The sequence below is a fragment of the Sorghum bicolor genome, chromosome 4, assembly GCF_000003195.3.
Source record: "Sorghum bicolor cultivar BTx623 chromosome 4, Sorghum_bicolor_NCBIv3, whole genome shotgun sequence".
NCBI classification, from domain to species: domain Eukaryota; kingdom Viridiplantae; phylum Streptophyta; class Magnoliopsida; order Poales; family Poaceae; genus Sorghum; species Sorghum bicolor.
Window position 1 is genome coordinate 3,863,536 of NC_012873.2, and position 17,460 is coordinate 3,880,995.

The following is a 17,460-nucleotide window of genomic DNA, read 5'->3' on the forward strand; positions in this document are numbered from 1 at the left end:
GGCGGCAGCGCACCTTTACGGGCCGAAACCTAAGAGATGGGCCTCCATGCCACTCAGTCTAGGCCCAATAATATCAGCCTCCTGTTCGCGAGATTTAAAAAAAAATGAATATTTTTTGAACCTAACACCATTACAAGTTGTTGGATCAATTTGCATCCACCTGTCAAGTTGATAAATTACTCTGTTTCTTAATGCTATTAGGGCGCCGTTTGAAAAGTTTGCGAAGAATGTGTGAAGTCGCCCGATGAATAGGAATTTTTTTCAAAACTCGTAATGGTGTTATGTTCATTTGTTCTCAATGTTCAAGACACCTTCCAAATAGTCTCAGCAGTTTATGAAAACTTTTGAAATGTACAGAATTCTACCTTCAAGTTCTCCAAAAAAATATTCAGCCTACATGCATTCTACAACGATAATGAAAAAAACACAAGTCGATGGAAGCATAATTTTCTACTGTCAATAAAATATGATTAACTTCAAAAAAATATTCCTTGTTGTAGCTCAATAGATTTTTTTTATGGAGATAAACCCTAAATTTAAAGAGCAAATCACAAGTCTAAATGTTCACAAAGCACCGGGGCACAAGCTTATACAGGGCTAAAAATGCCGTTCAATAGATCGATAACATTGTAAAAAAAGATCAATAACAGTAATACATTTGTTATTACCGATTTACTTGCAACCAGTACCAAAACGATGGAGTTCTCCTAGTGTTTTTTTAAATAGCAATGAAACATTATCACTAGTCATAACACATGAGAATCCTGACTAAGAGTCATTTGATAGGGAATGTTTATACTAAATGTTCAATGTTACTCACTTTGTTCCAAACTATAAGCCACTTTGAGTTTTTTTCCATCTATTTTTGTTATGTATCTGTATATTATTATATTTGTATGCATTGCAAAATAGATATACCAAAAAAGTCAAAGTGGTTTATAATTTGGAACAGAGGGAATAAAACACTAGATATTTTGTAAATTACACAAGTACCTTTTCAAATAGTTGGATATATAAGAATCGCAAGTGCCAAAATCTCTCTTAAAATGTGTCAAATGCGTTGGCACGTCAGGCATTACCATATGTTTGAAGGGAGAAATCATTGGACCCACCACAACTCACAAAGAAGATTTGTGCGATAAGAATACAAGGAACCACTGATCTCTATGCTACATTGACACAATTCTGCGAGTTCATTACTTTCTCCTGTCAATTTATCTGCCTGGACGACAGGACGAGGAAGATCATCGCTCAAAGAACTGGAGCATGTTGGGGCTAAAAACGGGGGAAGCAGAAGTAACTACTCGTCGCTTAGTTCGATTTCGATTTCTGAGCGGCGGGCGGCCCGCAGAAGGCTTCCCGGTTGACGGCGGCGCCGCCGCGCACGAGGAAGTGACCGAGCGACGGCGTGCTGGTCGCCGCGACCCCGTTCTCGTCGCACAGGAACTCCCGGCCGCACGCGCGCTCCACCTCCCGCTCGTAGTCGTGCACCATCACCTCCGTCTCCGTGCCCTTGGTCCGCGCCATCACCGCCGCCGAGTAGATCGCCGACATCCTCCCCGGCGACCCCTCCGTGAACCTTCAACACCATGCATGACAAAATCATCAGCTAATTAATGATTTGGTTTCCTTCCTTATTCAATGATTCAATCCTAAGAAACCATGGACGACGCGGCATCCGACATGCATGGCGATGGTGGCATGTGCACTGGCACGTACCCGCGCGGGCCGTCGACGAGGATGACGTCCCAGGCGACGTCGTAGAGCTGGTTGGGGAGGTCGTTGATGGCGAGGCGGCACTCGGAGAAGAGCAGGTTCTGGACGGGGCGGCACTCGGCGGCGCGCGCGGCGCGGGCGGCGTCGAGGAGGTCCGGGAGCTCGCGCACCGCCGTGGCGTAGGCCACGTCGTAGGCCTCCAGCCCCGGGTGCTTCCCTTCCAGGTGCGCCACGTAGTAGGGGTTCTCGTCCAGGAACACCGTGCGCCCGCCGTGGTTCAGCGCGCGCCACAGCGGCGTCTCCGCGCCCAGCCCGAACACCAGCAGGTTGCACGGCGCGCGCCGCCGGAGCACCGACGCGATCGCGCGCACGTCCGGCTCCGGCATGCTCGACGACGAGTTCCCCGCCGCCGCCGCGTAATGCACCAGCGCGTCGAACACGTACCGCGGCAGGCCAGCCTCCGCGGCGCCGGCGCTGGCCGTGAAGGGCGCCGCCTGGTACGCCGCCCCGGCCGAGGCGCGCGCCGTGGAGAACACGGTGAGGAGGGACACGCAGGTGAACAAGGCCAAGAAGACCACCAGCCACATGCACCGGGACCACCCATGGAACGGCATGGGCGACGCCGGCGCCATCCCGTTCAGGGCCTTGTTCGACGACGTGTGGACGACGAGCAGCTTCGGACCGGCCATGGCCTTCATCATCTCCTCCGACTCTGGCCTTTGTGTGCGTCTGGACTCTGGAGTGAATGCTAATGAGGTTTAGTAGACGAGGTGCTGTGCAGATGGAATGGCTACTCACGCTGACATTTTTCAGGTGAGAGATCAGAGTTGGCAAGGGACGAAGGAATGGAGGTTGGGATGGGATGGGATGGGATGGGATGGGATGGGGGTTGAGAGGGACTGACAGCACGCCAAGCTAGCTGAATTAAGCAAAGTTAAATAAGCTTATGTTGGATTAGTAGTTGGCATGTTGGGCAGGAAAGCAATCCAGGTTAAAAATTGCTTGAGGGTTGCAACCTGCAAGGCTTTGCTTCAGAGTGGCTCAAATTTGGGTAGGTTTTGATGGCACTCTTTTGATTTTGACACCAAATCTTTCTCGCGACATTAACTATATAATTTCCTATTTTAACCACTTTTTAGAAATGAAAATTATTAGCACAATAAAGAAGCATTTGTAATGCGATATTTTTTTTTCTGAATTCTCAAGTTTTTTTTAGATGAAGATCCTTCAAAGTTGAAATTTGTTAGTACCAAATAAGCCCATAAAATTGGAATGAGCTTAACGTGAATATTCCCCGGACAACCTAGTCATGACACTTGTTTTGGCAGAGTGAGGACCCATGGTGTTTGGCATTGCAGCACAGTACCAATCTGCCACTGCCTGATGAGTGATGATACAAGAGCATCATCGAAAAGCAACAGTAGATGACACCAGGTTTTGGAAGGGCAGCCAGCAGCTTTCTGACCACCACCAGACGTATATGAAACAAAAGCAATCAGGAGAGCATATCAGGTTTGGTGAGAAAAGTTGTGTTAACAAATGAAGACTGGAATTCCTTGACTGATCGCAAGATGCTACCAGCAGCAAACACTTAGAATGTAAGCTACAGGCGTGTCAGGAGCTAAAGTTTTGCAGATAGGAGGTGGCTCTCAGCTTCTCTCTCCGTTGCCTTCAAGTGAAGCCTCGGCAAAACCGGGCATGAAACACGCATCGCCCGCCCCAATTCCTTGTGCAGTCCAAAAGGACCAGAACCATTTCACAGTTTCACAGTTGCATTGACAGGAAGTAATTCGAAGACACGACATACCGACGCCAGTAACAATATACCATAAAAAGCATGGGTTGATGGGTTGGTCATCCAAACAGAAGATTAGCTGATAAACAGACAAAGGGATGTGAAAACGAACCTTTTATGGTAGCAGGTAGCGATGGCAATGCTCTATCTTCTTTTGCAGATTTTCTCATGAATATCACTGCTAAAGCCAGTTTTCATCAACTCCATAAATCGAAAGCGAAGGGGCATAACATCAGTTCCTCCATACTTTCTACCCAGTTTCAGTATTTTTGTGCGGTCGTAGCTAACCGCAGGGAGCATTCTTTTGGCACATTCAACTATTGGAATTCGATGACCATGCCAAACATCTTAAAACCTTCCATCAACCGAAAGTACAAGTACAACATACAACGGATATAGATGGAAACTTTCGTTCATAAAGTTTGGTATCGGCAATGTATTTACTACCACTTAACAGATGCATCTCTGGCATCCCTGCAGTAAAGAAGCAGTAATAGGAACAGAAGAAAGGTTTTACAAAATCTCACGGGTATCATGATCATCAGTTCATTGCCAGGTGTGACCATAGATAAACCACAGCAAGATGTAACCAGGATCATGCAGTCCCGCACCAGTAGGCTAAGTGCTCGTCCTTGCGAGATGTGCTAAAGAGCCCACCACATTTCAGGCAGATGAAGCTGCTCCCATCAGCAAACGCATCCAGGATGATCTGCTTCCTTCCACTCTCAGCAAGAATGCAGGCCTCATCAGAATTCAGCATATCGACAGGGTCTGACCCAGGTCCTTGTGAAGGGTTAGTATTTGTTGACTGAGCCTCTGCTATGGCACATTGGGCAAGCAAAGAGGCAAGCTCATCAACACTAGGAGTGGCCTGCAATCTCTGCGCATAGAGTTCACGCGCACGGTTCATTGTCTGCATGAGCGCTTGTTCACCACCTTGAGATCTTATGGCCAGGAGAACCTGCATAGTTTCATAACATGAGAATCAATATAACAGATACAGATGAATGGGCATGAAATGAGACAAATGAGTCTCAACGAAACAAGATAAAGTTCAAAAGGTTAATAATTACCACAAGGCTCATCATTGGGATCTATACGAACAAAATTGAAACAGCCTTCCAGAAGGAATCAAAATAGAAATTATGCATTTCAATAGACCAGAATGCTTGTCACATTACCAATGTTTGATTCATTACCAGAACAAATCCTACAGTGTTATTATGAGGGACACATCAATCATAAGATCCCACAGGAAACAGCTAAGGCATAATCTTATATTGCGTAAATGTTGGTCTAAAAAAATCAGTTACACTAACATAGGCACATAGCTATGGTGCAGGCAGGAAGCACTAATGACAGAGTGTGGTGTTGCAGTTGAGAAGTAATTAGCCTACTACTCCAATCCACAGAGAAGACGTGCATTTCATTCGATCCATGTGATACATCAGGTAATATGCTATACATGTCTAATCCAAACAAGATACGGAAATTCCAATTTAACCATCGCACACTAATACATATAGAGAAAGATTTGTTTAGGCCTATATTGCCCTGTACTCCTGTGTAAATTTAGTACAGTATACTCAAATAATTTTATGAGGGTACCAAACACTAATTGTGGGCTGTGGCTTTCTTCTTCAACTTTTCCCAAACCAACCTTCTACTTTTACCCTTACTCACCAATATAAGGGCTCGACGGTCATTTTTAACAGGTCAAATCCAAAATGATTGATATTGAATGGAAGAACAAACATTATCAACTGTGCCCTGCACATATGGGATAGGACACCAGTTTTACACAAATATAAGACCACGAAGCAAGCTAAGGTGTACCCAAGCTGTCGTGAGTCTAGATCACATTCCGCTGTGTTAAGCATTTTATCCAAATCAAAAGTCTCTGATGAACTCTTAATGTTCAACCAACAGGAACATAAATTTGCTAACTAGTAAAGTTCACCACATAGGGCTAGTTAGTCTGAGTGGTTCCTTGAGGCAGCCCTCAAGCCGGTGACCCGGGTTCGATCCCCGGCATTGGCACCCGGAGGCCCCTGTGTTGGCCTTCCTTGTGAAAGAAAAAAAAGAGGGAAATAAGACCTCTTAAATCTCGATTTGACTTGGCTGCTTGAGCTTAAGTAGCAGGCCCTTACATGGGACACCATCAATGGTCAGATAATGCATTGCCGTCTTAAACTCTGCATCACAAACAAAATTACAGTCTACAAGTTCTACAGATAAAACACAGACCATACCCAGAGTTGCGAGAACATTTAAAATCCAATAGTAAGCTAAAAAGAAAAGTAAATGAATTCCCATGTTATATAGGGGAAGGAAAAGTGTACTTTCACAATATGCCACCACCCCAAAAGTTTCAGGATATGCTACTTCATGCCTCATTGTCATACCGAAAAGGGCCGATTCAGTGGGATATGGAAGTGACAATGCCTTATTCTTAAGTTTTAGAGGAGTGTCATATATCCTCATAAGACCCAAAAGTAAATATAAAGTACACATGGAGACAGGTAGAATTAACATTGGGACCTTAAAAAAAGGTTAACCTTATGGCAGTGCGAGAGCTGACAAGAAGTCAGGCAACCAAACATCGACTGTATTTAATTAAAGCCGTATGGACAACAGGCTTACAGATGGTAGTCATTGATTTTTCCAGACCGTTCATGTTCAGAATTGGAAAAAAAAAACAAAAAACGGATAAAACTCTAACGGAAAGGGCTTGGACTGTATTTGAAACACGACTTACGTCCCAAATCAGCCATGCATGCAATGCCAGCAGAGCTAGGCACAAATGCACGGAGAGCACATAAATCAAAAGTATAGCGAGGGATACGATACATGAGTTGACAATGATCAAAACGGCAGCTTTTCATTACTTGGCAACTACATGTGTCTATCAACATTCACCGATGCCTTTGGTTCTTACTCGCTGTGCCACTGAAAATTTGATGGTGAATCACATATTGAAATGGTGAGGTACATGATGCGCTTAAAAGACCACGAGCAAACAGCACACTGCAAGTGAGGATTCTGGAAACACACATTTTGGTAAGGATAAGTTACAAGAGTTCCAGACAAAGGATAAATGCAGTAGTTAGGATGTGTGTGCATAAAGCCACGATTTCCTTTCTTCCCTTCTTGAGGAGAACCTGGAAAGTACTCCTTTCGCTCGCCCAAGAAACAGGCAGACAACAACAACATATTCGGAAGGGATAGCTGCAAAAGTAGCAAGGCACCTAAGCACCTACCCGTAGCATCATCCTCTAGAACGAATCGTACCTAATCAATCCCAAACCCTAAGACCTAGAACGGATCACACCTAAACCTCCCTTCGGCCTCTCCGCGCGAAACCTCAAGCCGGATGGATAACGCCATCGGGAGCACGGCCCAAAACGAGATCGAACCAGGGGAACCTCACCGCGAATCCGCGATCGTCTAACCACGCGATTGATCAGCTTCCAATACGTACGATACGTGACGGGAAAAAACACCACGGATTCCCCATTTCATCGCCGGACACCGGGCAACGGTGGAGACGAACGCGAGACTGACAGCACGTGAAATGGAGACCGAACGGAGAAGGGGAGAGAGGGGGAGGGTTCTCACCGCCTGCAGAGCGAGGGACGGCTTGCCCTCCTCGAGCAGCCCGCGGGCGCGGGACAGCATGCTCCACCCCTCCCCAACCGCTGCCGGCGCCGGAGCGACCGCCGGAGCCGGAGGCTGGGGCGCGGGGTCCATCTCCATCTCGACGTCGGGCGGGTCCATCGGCGGCGCCATCGATCTCGCTCGCCGCTTCTCTCCTGTGCTTCGCCGCCGCGGGGAACAGTTCGCTGCTGGGTGCTGGCGGACGACGGCTGCGGCTGCGGCTGCGGTGCCAGCGCCACGCCTCCAGATGCTTCCAGCCAGGTGTGCGTGGCGGCTTTTATGGGTTGTCGAGTCTTTGGTCTAGTTCCAGATTCCAGACTGAGAAACAAAGGAAGCTACCGCCCGTTTTCTTTGGATAAAACGCCTAAAAAAATCAAAATGTCCGTTCATAGAACTTTCGATGCTAGAGACTAGCAATGTAGGGTTTAAGATGTAGAAGAGGTGTGTAACTATCTCTATTAGATATGAACCGAGCTTCAGGTAGGGAAGAAACATGTGACATAAGTAATAAAGACAAAAAGATGGCGGAAGTATTGCGCGCCACAACTGAGTAACACACGGCGGTGGTAAATGAGATAGTAAGGTGATAAGAACTTACCCGCCACCGGTGATGGATATCCAGTTAAATGGTGAAAGGGTAGTAAATATGGGACGCGTCTAGATCCTTCGCTATGGTACTTTGTTGAGCAATAACGTGTGTTTGATTCCCTCGTTCAAGCTTCTCGGAAACTATATTGCCAAGGTTTGCTCATTCACGTAGGAGAGCCAGATCAGCTCGCCCGAGAGGGCAAGATCCTTGTTTCATGCAGCGAGCATAGCGAGGCGAGGCAATGTGTCACTAGAACCAAGAACACTCTATATGATGGTTAGGACAATTGCATACTTCTCTTTGACCTTTTCTTTTGACTCCTCTTCATATTCCTCTTTTTAATCTCTGCCATTTTTATCCATAGGCAGCAATTGTTGTGTGTGTGCTTGTGTGTGGAGAGGAAGGTTGGCTTGAGAGGAGTCTCATTGTTCAAGCTGGGAAGGATGACTTGAATCCCCATCCACCGCCCATTTGAAAAACCCTCACTCTAATGTCTTGATCACCACTATCCAAAAAGATCAGTTTAGCTATACATTACACCTAGGTGGTTAGGAAATTTCATTGTTCTCTTTTCTAAAAAAATCATCGTTCTCTATAGAACTTTCAAGGGTAAGTTAGGAATTAAGGGTTTAAGATAAGTAAAAGGAGTTAGTGTAACTATCTATAGTAAACCTAAACGGAGCTTTGGAGGCAATAGAGTAACACATGACGGTGATAATTGAAACAACTTTGTGGCGACGACGTTGCCCACCACACCTGAGTACACATGTGGTAGTGGTAAATGAGAAACCAAGATGATGGGGACATTGCCTGCCACATATGATTAACACGTGGTGATGGTAAAGAGACAGCAAGGTGGCAAAGATGTTTCGCGCGGTAGGCAATAATGGAGATTTGGTTAGACGATGGAAGAGTAGTGGCAACTACTAGTAGCAAATATAGGATGACCGATTATAATGGTTCGGTACTTCTCTTTGATCTTTTATTTTCCCTCCTCTTCATATTCATATTTTTTTCTCTTCGCCTTTTTATCCATACATAGAAGTTGTGTTGCGCGTGCTTGTGCGTGGGCTTTGTAGAGCCTTTTTTAGATTAGCTAGAGGTAAAAACTAGTATAAATTAACTAGGCTAGCCAATAATTGGTTAAAATTTTGGCTCTAGAATTAGCTCAATTATTAGGTGCTTGTTCATAGGTAAAACCTATTTTACCTCACTAAACTATCCTTGAAGTTTAGTTTTCTCACTTAATTCTAAAATCAGGTAAACCACCACTCTTAACATTTAAAACCGTTTATTTTACCTCCCTGACTCGGTTATAGGTGGGTTCAAAGGTGGTTTTTATCCTTTTTATTTATTTTGGCTAAATTTTTAAAAAACCATAGTAAATCATAAAAAAATAATTTTTTTGGACTCCACATGAGTAGATATACACAGTGAATATACAAAATGATATGTTTTAGTATAAAGTTTTTGTTGTAGCTTTAGATCTATGCTTTCTTGTAATTAATTCAAAGCTGCAGTTTCTATGATCCAATTATGGTGAAAATCTTATGATGGTATAATTAGTATATGATTGATACGTAGTTAAAAATTTATGTTCATTGGATCATGTATAAATGAGTTATAAATTTTTTTAGTTTTATGCATGTTAAAGAGTTTTAAAATAGTTAAAATTGTGTAATAATAGAAATGCATATGAAATTTTTACTACAGTTAAAGCATACAATATTGAGACTACCATAAAAATTTGCCATAATTGGACTATAGAAACCACAATTATGAATTAATTACAAAAAAAGCAATAGATCTAAAGCTACAGTAAAAACTTTATACTCAAACATAACGTATTATATGTTTATTATGTGCATCTAGTCATGTGGACTCCAAAGCAATATATTTTATATTTCTTTTGCTGTGATTTACTATGATTTTTTAAATATTCAGCTAAAATAATAGAAAAAGATAAAACTATCGTTGAAAATCACGTATAACTGGGTCAGAGAAATGATTTCAAAAGTTGAGAGAGGTGATTTACCCGATTTTCAAGTTTAGAGAGGAAAATTGAACTTCAAGAATAGTTATGAGAAAAAAACAAAAATACAAGTCTATTTAGTTACAGTCTTATCCGGTTTTCGAGTTCACGAGAAAAACTAAACTTTGAGAATAGTTCATGGAGAAAAAGACAAAAGTATAAGCCCATCATGTTACAATCCGGAGGTTTCACAAAGTAAGCCCACTTCAAAAAAAAACAGTAAGCCCAAAGAAAACATGGCCTTTACTCGGCCCATCTCCGCCGCCATGCCGTGCTGCTCACTCACTGTCAGCCTGCCGCCGGTCTGGTCTGCGGTCTGCCACAGCTCGCCACGGCCGCGAGCGGCGAGAGCGACAGTGCGAACAGGCTCGTCAGCCAACAGGAATCAAGTGCACATTCCCACTCCCGCGCGCCGCGGCCGGTGGCGGCGGCCATGGCTGAGCTGCGGCACTCGGCGGCGGCGCGTGCGTCCAACTCCCCCGCCAAGCGCGACTCCGACGCCTCCGCCGCGTCGTCCCCCTTCCTCCCCTCCCCCTCCACCCGCGGCAGCCGCGGCGGCGACGACGACGACGACGGCAAGGACGTCCACCGCTCGTCCCCTCTCCTGTCGCACCACCACCACAAGCGCGCCCACCTGCTGACGTCCCCGTTCCGCTCCCTCCTCGCACTGGAGGACCCCAGGTCCCCCGCCGCCTCGTCCTCCTACCGGATCCTGCTTGCCCTCCTCGCGCTCCTCCTCGCCGCTGGGATCTTCTGCGCGCCCTTGCTCTGGTCCCGCCTTGTGAGCTCCTGGCCCCTCCAGTGTCTTCCCAATGCTATTCAATTTCGTCAGGATTACGACTTGTCACTGACATTCTGTGTTGGTGTTGCCCGTCTGATCCTAGAACACGCCGTACTTGTGCCACAAGGAGGGGATCACGCTCCACTGCCCTGAGGTGAAGTGTGCTTCATTGCTCCAAGGGTTTTGGGACTCATGCTTGCTTCAGGAGCATTTTGTCTGAAGAATTTCTGCTTTGGGTGCAGACGAAGGAACCCCCATCTCTATGGGAGAATCCACGTGCTGCCACTACATCTTGGAAGCCCTGTGCAGAGCGACGCAGCAATGAGCCCTCAGGCGAGTATACCTTTCATGCTTCTTATAAAGACAGCCATGTAGCATACATATATTGCATCCCTACTTTATACATCACCCTGATCACTTTGAGGTCAATAACCTACATTGTGCAAATTTCGATCTCCCAGAGCTAGTGTTTACTGATCTAGTTCAGAAACTGAATTTCCTATGTCTCAGGAACTCGTCTAATTGTTATATGTAGTTTCATGTTAGATGATGGATTTATGAGACAGCACATCTAATGTCTGTTTCCTTTCATGACTGGGTCCCTACTAAGTGATGATATCATAAATTTCTATATCATGCAGATGTCCCATCAGTAAATGAAACCTCTGGGTATATTTTTATCCATGCTGAGGGAGGACTAAACCAGCAACGCATAGCTGTATGTATGCACTTCTGTCCCTCAGCCTTCCTCATCTAGTTGTGTGTGAGTGCTAATTGCAATATACAAGCCTAGGTTTGATTATTTTCCTGTTGGCGTGGCTGCTGCTCATTGCTCAACCATATAAGTACAATACCCCTTGAATATAAGTTTTTTGGTTCTCCCTTGGCAGATCATGCCAGTTTCTTGAGCTTGTCCATTAGTTTTCTAATAAATGGAATTGGGTTTTAGCTACTTCTCTCAAAAAGTGAACAATTTGAATTTCAGATGTCTGTTGTTTTTGCAGATATGTAATGCTGTTGCAATTGCCAAAATAATGAGAGCAACGCTTATTTTGCCTGTTCTGAAGCAGGACCAAATTTGGAAAGACCAGACGTAAGTATTATTTCCTGTTCCGAATTCTAATGTATTCTTCTTGTCTATTTCCCTGCCGATATTTAATAGATAATTGTATCATATAAAGTCTTGTTAACTAGAACTTAAGCTGTCCACAAAACTAAGACGACTATTTTAGGTCCTACTTTCATTGAAAGTTTTGCTCAAAATATGTGTAATGGAATTTTGTTAGCTTAAAATCCTTGTAACACTTAATGATTTTTCATACTATCATCTATAGATGATTGTATCTGTCATTCTGTTACAGAGACATCAAAGTATGCTTCTGGAAATGGAAGTCAGTGCTTCATTTCTCATGCTTCACCTGTGATTGTAGTATTGTCCTATCATATAACGTCCTTCAATGAGGAAATCCGCTATGATGCTTCTGTGCGTTGCTAGTAAACTAGTGATTATTGGGACATCAAACAAAAAACATATGTGTTATTTGCAGTTGGGGTTTCCCCCCTGCTACTACTCTTCAGAAAAAAAGTGTTAGTTGCTGTTGTGGTTTCCCCCCTGCTACTCCTCTTAAAAAAACGTGTTAGTTGATCGGACCAAATGCAGATCAATGTACTTTTACCTGAAAAATCTGTCACCGTTCTTAAATAGTTTAATTTGTAATTGATAAACAGCCAAGAAAAATAATAAACTATGCTAATTTTGGTTGCTCCAAACCACTTTACGGAGTATAATGATAATAATTAATAGATAGTTGAATCATTTGGCATCTTTGAACTAGGTTATGTAGTCACAAAACTTGCAAGGACAGGAATTTCCAGTATCAGGCATATTTAGTCTGAACTTTTCTTGATCTCATACTGACCATCCTGTACTGAAGTAATTCCTTTGAGCACTTTGACATGATATGACCTACTTAAATACATTATTTACTTTCTGCCAGATTGTCATGGTCTGAGAACTTATATCTTCTCTGCAGGAAATTTGAAGATATCTTTGATGTTGATCATTTTATAAATTATTTGAAGGATGATGTACGGATTGTCCGAGATATCCCTGACTGGTTCACAGAGAAGGATGAGCTGTTTACCAGTATAAAGTAGGTGTTTTTTTACTCTCTGTTTCAATTACCTGAATTTTTGTTGGCAATGAATGATGTATTAATATTTGCTACTTTATATCATCAGGAATAGTTCTTTATGGTTTTGATGGTATTATCTCAATAGGGTGGGAAAATTTAAAGAAATTCATGTTGCTATATATGACATAAATCTCAACTGCCCATGCATTCTAAGCTGTTGTTTTGAACCAGTCTTTCCTTGTTTTTTTTCACAGAATAAAATCTTGATGAGGTATGACAACTGTTTGGTTATATTATGTCCTCTATGCAGTTCAGTTTAAAATGTGGCCAATTGAACAATATTATCAGGTATAACTAGATGAAGTGAAGTATATACATGCCAATAAAAATATTTGGTTATATACAGCTTATCCAACATTCTGCTATATTAAGACAATTTTGTGAACTTCTCCTGAAATCAAAGTGAAGACAACTCTTTTCTTTCCATTAGCTGCTGTGCTGTTGTCTTATGTTCGATGTTCTAAAAATATGCTCTCTGCACTCATCCTTATATGACTGGAAATTTCTTTATGCTTGACTGAATATTCATATTTCCATGATATGCATTGAATTATGGGTCTGTAACAGGCGTACTGTGAAGAACATCCCAAAGTATGCTTCAGCACAGTTTTATATTGACAATGTACTTCCAAGGATCAAAGAGAAAAAGATAATGTCTATCAAGCCATTTGTCGACAGGTTGGGGTAAGTAAACTTTTGAGTGCAACATTTTGGTGTTTTTTTTTCCAGTTCATGTTAATTTTGTGATTCAGAACACCTGGTCAGCTTAAAGTGCTGTGGTAAAGGGAGCATTATTCTTTTCTTTTGTTCTTTGTTCTGTGCAATGGTCATATCTTTTGCATTGATATGCTGTCAATGGAACAATCTGAAGCTAATGTGAAATTTCAATGTCCAGATATGATAATGTACCAATGGAGATTAACCGGCTAAGATGCAGAGTAAACTATCACGCATTAAAGTTCCTACCTGATATTGAGGAAATGGCCGATAAGCTTGCAGCAAGAATGAGGAACAGAACTGGCAACATAAATCCATACATGTATGTTATTAACTATCCTTTTTGTTGGATGATATTGTGTACAGTAGAGCTTGTATCTAACCAAGACATTATCCAATGCAGCTGAAGTTCACAATCAAACACTGACATTTTTTTTTATTAAAGGGCTCTTCACCTGAGATTTGAAAAAGGAATGGTGGGGCTTTCTTTCTGTGATTTTGCTGGCACACGGGAGGAGAAGGCGATGATGGCCGCTTACAGGCAGAAAGAATGGCCAAGGCGCTACAAGGTGACGCAAATCTTGACTAGATATATCTGTTACATTGGACTGAGAAAGAAGACCTGGGAGAAATGAAGCACGGACATTTTTTTGAGCAATCTATGAAGCACGGACATTATAATGCCATTCTAACGATTTTCTCTTCTTTTTATCTGCATGCAGAATGGATCCCATCTGTGGCCACTGGCACTGCAGAAGAGAAAAGAAGGCCGTTGCCCTCTTGAGCCCGGTGAGATTGCTGTGATCCTGCGCGCACTGGGGTACACGAGCGGAACACAAATATACGTCGCCTCAGGGCAAGTGTACGGCGGCAAGAACCGGATGGCTCCCCTCAGGAACATGTTCCCCAACTTGGTAGGCACAGGCACAAATCCACAGCTCAGTGGCAACACATTGTTTGCTTGAACCCGTGAAACCAAATGGACACCCTATAATTATAATTATTCTATCAAAGCTGAAACCAGTAAGCCATTGCCGTGCATTTGCAGGTGACGAAGGAGGAGCTGGCGAGCGCGGAGGAGCTGGCGCCATTCCGGCGGCACGTGACGAGCCTGGCGGCGCTGGACTTCCTGGTGTGCCTGCGGTCGGACGTGTTCGTGATGACGCACGGCGGCAACTTCGCCAAGCTCATCATCGGGGCGCGACGCTACGCGGGGCACCGCCTCAAGTCGGTGAAGCCCGACAAGGGCCTCATGTCCAAGTCCCTGGGCGACCCCGACATGGGCTGGGCCTCCTTCGCGGAGGACGTCGTCGTCACGCACCGCACGCGGACGGGCCTCCCCGAGCCCACCTTCCCCAGCTACGATCTCTGGGAGAACCCGCTCACGCCCTGCATGTGCAGGGCCTGAGAGGTTGGCCCTCCTGCTGTGCTGAGTCCTCCGTCTTCTCGAGCCTTCTTCCCCTAGGTAGTAGTCCGTAGCCACTCCCATCAGCATTTCAGCAAGTACTATATGCTTCCATTTGTTAAGCACCTACGATTTTCTATGTATTTTGCTGGCCTAATCTGTAGTTTCACATAGTAGATCAGTTCTTGCTGAAAATGTCTTGGACAAAGCAGTGAATGAAGATAATATCAGTAACCTGCTTTCCCAAAACACCTTTGGGATTTACCAAATTAAGATCCTATTTGGTTTCCAAAAATTTATAAGATTCTTCGATTTTTATAGAGTATTAAATATAAATTTAAAAAATTAACTAATTACGTAATTTATATGTAGTTTATGAATCTGATTATTTTATAATTAGACAGTAATTACTAAATAATGAAACTACTACTGAACAAAAATTAAAATTTTGGGGAACTAAACGAGGAGCCAAGAAATGACTCTGAGATTTGGCTGCCGACATGATGTGGGATACCGTGAACTCGCTAGTCGTGACGTTTCTTTCCACGCGGCAGCTCGGGAGAGCCATGCGCCTCTCCGCTCGCCACGTTCTCCTGCAACTCGAAGCACTCAAAAGCTATTAAGAACTGGATTGGTTCTCGATCGAATCCAACAAGAACAGAAGAGAGACGAGAGTAGCAGAGCAGCTAGAAAGGAAGGAGTGGTCAGGTCAGCAATGGCGCAGCTTAGAGCACCCGCCGACGAGGAGAGGCTGCAGCAGGAGGCGCCGCACGGCGTGGCCGGCGGCGGGGACGTGAGCAGCAACAAGAAGGCGCGCGCGGGGCTCTGCGGCGTGCTCCGCGAGCGCAAGGTGGTGGAGCTGGCGCGCGCCAAGCGGCGGCTGGTGGAGGTCCCCTACACCGCGACGCTGGCGCACACGGCGAACGCGCTCCTTGCCGCGCGCGTCTCCGGCGTGGCCGTGGCCGCGCCGCCGGGCCACTGGATCGGCGCCGGCGGGTCCATGATCCTCGAGTCCGACCCGGCCACCGGCGCCGTCCGCAAGCACTACATCGGCATGGTCAACATGCTCGACATCCTCGCCCACATCGCCGAGGCCAGCGACGACGCCGAGGCCGACGGCGAGTCCGTCGACCTCGACCGCCGGATGGCCGTGCCGGTGTCCTCCGTCATCGGCCACTCCCTCGAGGGCCTCACTCTCTGGACGCTCCATCCGACAACCAGGTACGCCGCCCCGATCTCCAGTTCACTCTCTTTTTTTCCTCCCCTTCGCATTGTATGCAACGAACGACACGATATGTTCGTTCCGCCAGCGTGCTGGACTGCATGGAGACGTTCAGCAAGGGGGTGCACCGCGCGCTGGTGCCGCTGGAGAGCTCGGCGGACAACGTGGTGGCGGTGGAGCTGGTGGAGTCGGCGCCGGGGTACCGGATGCTCACCCAGATGGACGTGGCGAGGTTCCTCAGGGCGCACGGCGCGGAGCTGAGGGACGTGCTGTCGCGCACCGTGCGCGAGCTCGGCGCCGTGAACGACACGGTGTTCGCGGTCGCCGGCGGCACCAAGGTGATCGACGCCATCAGGGCGATGCGGGCGGCGTCGCTGACCGCGGTGCCCGTCGTGGACCACGCCACCGCCGCCGCCGTTGGTAGCGGTACAGAGACCCTTCAATACGTGAGTCCTGCACGCACCTCCGATGATCCGAACATGCCGGCGACGACGCCATGTATATGTATCTCTCGCTGTGTCTCCTGTCCTGTGGTAAATGAAATTCCTTTCGCCTGCTGTGCTGCTGCTGCTGCTGCTGCTGCAGGGGAACGGGCAAAGGGCGATCGAGACGTTCTCGGCGACGGACCTGCGAGACTGCCCGGTGGCGCGGCTGCAGCCGTGGCTGGGGATCAGCGTGACGGAGTTCAAGAGGAAGGTGGCGGAGTACCGGGCGAGCACCAAGCCCGTGGTGCCCGGCGCCGACGCCACGGACACCGGCACCCCGGCCGACGACACCCCCGCGGCCGTCGTCGCCGCGGACGACGAGCCGAGCGGCGAGCAGCAGGAGGAGGAGGAGGAGCCGGCGGCGCTGGTGACGTGCTCCCCGGAGAGCACCCTCGGCGAGGCGATCGAGGCGGTGGCATCGAGGCACGTGCACCGGCTGTGGGTGGTCGACGAGGAAGGGCTCCTTCACGGCGTCGTGTCGCTCACCGACATCCTCCGGGCGGTGCGGGACGCCGCGCTCGGCGAGGACCGGGAGCTGCACAGCATCGTGTCGTGAGTCGTGACTCGTGACGTTTGGCAGTAGTAGTGTCATCCGCCTGCCGTGCTGCTGCAGGGTACGTACGCGGCAGCAAAGGGCGATCGAGACGTGTTCCGACGGCCGGCCGGCCGGCTGGCTGGCGGGCCGGTCGCCGGCGAGCTTTGTTTTGCCTTGTTGCTTTTGTTAGGCTCGTGGCTCCGATCCAGGCGTTGTGTTTCGTCTACACGCCTTCGCTGTTTTTGCATCGTTTTATTAATCAACTATAAATACGTGCTGCACTGCCGGTGTTTTCCAGCGATAGACAGCAGGGCACTGTGGCTGGTTCTTT

At 46.4% G+C, this 17,460-nt stretch overlaps 4 protein-coding genes across 4 annotated transcripts; 2 read left to right on the plus strand and 2 right to left on the minus strand.

Annotated features, from left to right (window-relative positions):
* On the minus strand, nt 1,013-2,633 carry LOC8076086 (protein IRREGULAR XYLEM 15). The gene is made up of 2 exons (XM_002453292.2): nt 1,720-2,633; nt 1,013-1,579 (listed from the first exon to the last, which is right to left on the minus strand). The coding sequence occupies exons 1-2, from the start codon at nt 2,415-2,417 to the stop codon at nt 1,312-1,314; spliced, it is 966 nt and encodes a 321-aa protein (XP_002453337.1). The 5' UTR covers nt 2,418-2,633; the 3' UTR covers nt 1,013-1,311.
* LOC8076087 lies at nt 3,832-7,472 on the minus strand. The gene is made up of 2 exons (XM_002453293.2): nt 7,130-7,472; nt 3,832-4,472 (listed from the first exon to the last, which is right to left on the minus strand). The coding sequence occupies exons 1-2, from the start codon at nt 7,298-7,300 to the stop codon at nt 4,107-4,109; spliced, it is 537 nt and encodes a 178-aa protein (XP_002453338.1). The 5' UTR covers nt 7,301-7,472; the 3' UTR covers nt 3,832-4,106.
* Nucleotides 9,953-15,182, plus strand: LOC8076088 (uncharacterized protein At1g04910). The gene is made up of 11 exons (XM_002451527.2): nt 9,953-10,570; nt 10,674-10,724; nt 10,813-10,903; nt 11,212-11,288; nt 11,575-11,663; nt 12,604-12,723; nt 13,333-13,449; nt 13,661-13,804; nt 13,928-14,051; nt 14,205-14,396; nt 14,531-15,182. The coding sequence occupies exons 1-11, from the start codon at nt 10,223-10,225 to the stop codon at nt 14,888-14,890; spliced, it is 1,713 nt and encodes a 570-aa protein (XP_002451572.1). The 5' UTR covers nt 9,953-10,222; the 3' UTR covers nt 14,891-15,182.
* On the plus strand, nt 15,329-17,460 carry LOC8074660 (SNF1-related protein kinase regulatory subunit gamma-like PV42a). The gene is made up of 3 exons (XM_002451528.2): nt 15,329-16,108; nt 16,198-16,555; nt 16,695-17,460. Exons 1-3 carry the CDS (start codon nt 15,363-15,365, stop codon nt 17,148-17,150), a joined length of 1,560 nt encoding a protein of 519 aa, XP_002451573.2. The 5' UTR covers nt 15,329-15,362; the 3' UTR covers nt 17,151-17,460.

Bases quoted from the DNA above. Each gene is read 5' to 3' on its own strand.
- LOC8076086 (XM_002453292.2), bottom strand. From the start codon at position 2,417: ATGATGAAGGCCATGGCCGGTCCGAAGCTGCTCGTCGTCCACACGTCG. The intron at 1,580-1,719 runs GTACGTGCCAGT...ATGGTGTTGAAG, and splicing joins CTCGTCGACGGCCCGCGCGG to GTTCACGGAGGGGTCGCCGG.
- LOC8074660 (XM_002451528.2), top strand. From the start codon at position 15,363: ATGACTCTGAGATTTGGCTGCCGACATGATGTGGGATACCGTGAACTC. The intron at 16,109-16,197 runs GTACGCCGCCCC...TCGTTCCGCCAG, and splicing joins ACGCTCCATCCGACAACCAG to CGTGCTGGACTGCATGGAGA. The intron at 16,556-16,694 runs GTGAGTCCTGCA...CTGCTGCTGCAG, and splicing joins GTACAGAGACCCTTCAATAC to GGGAACGGGCAAAGGGCGAT.
- LOC8076087 (XM_002453293.2), bottom strand. From the start codon at position 7,300: ATGGCGCCGCCGATGGACCCGCCCGACGTCGAGATGGAGATGGACCCC. The intron at 4,473-7,129 runs GTGAGAACCCTC...GAAACTATGCAG, and splicing joins CGTCCCTCGCTCTGCAGGCG to GTTCTCCTGGCCATAAGATC.
- LOC8076088 (XM_002451527.2), top strand. From the start codon at position 10,223: ATGGCTGAGCTGCGGCACTCGGCGGCGGCGCGTGCGTCCAACTCCCCC. The intron at 12,724-13,332 runs GTAGGTGTTTTT...GGTCTGTAACAG, and splicing joins GAGCTGTTTACCAGTATAAA to GCGTACTGTGAAGAACATCC. The intron at 14,052-14,204 runs GTGACGCAAATC...ATCTGCATGCAG, and splicing joins AATGGCCAAGGCGCTACAAG to AATGGATCCCATCTGTGGCC.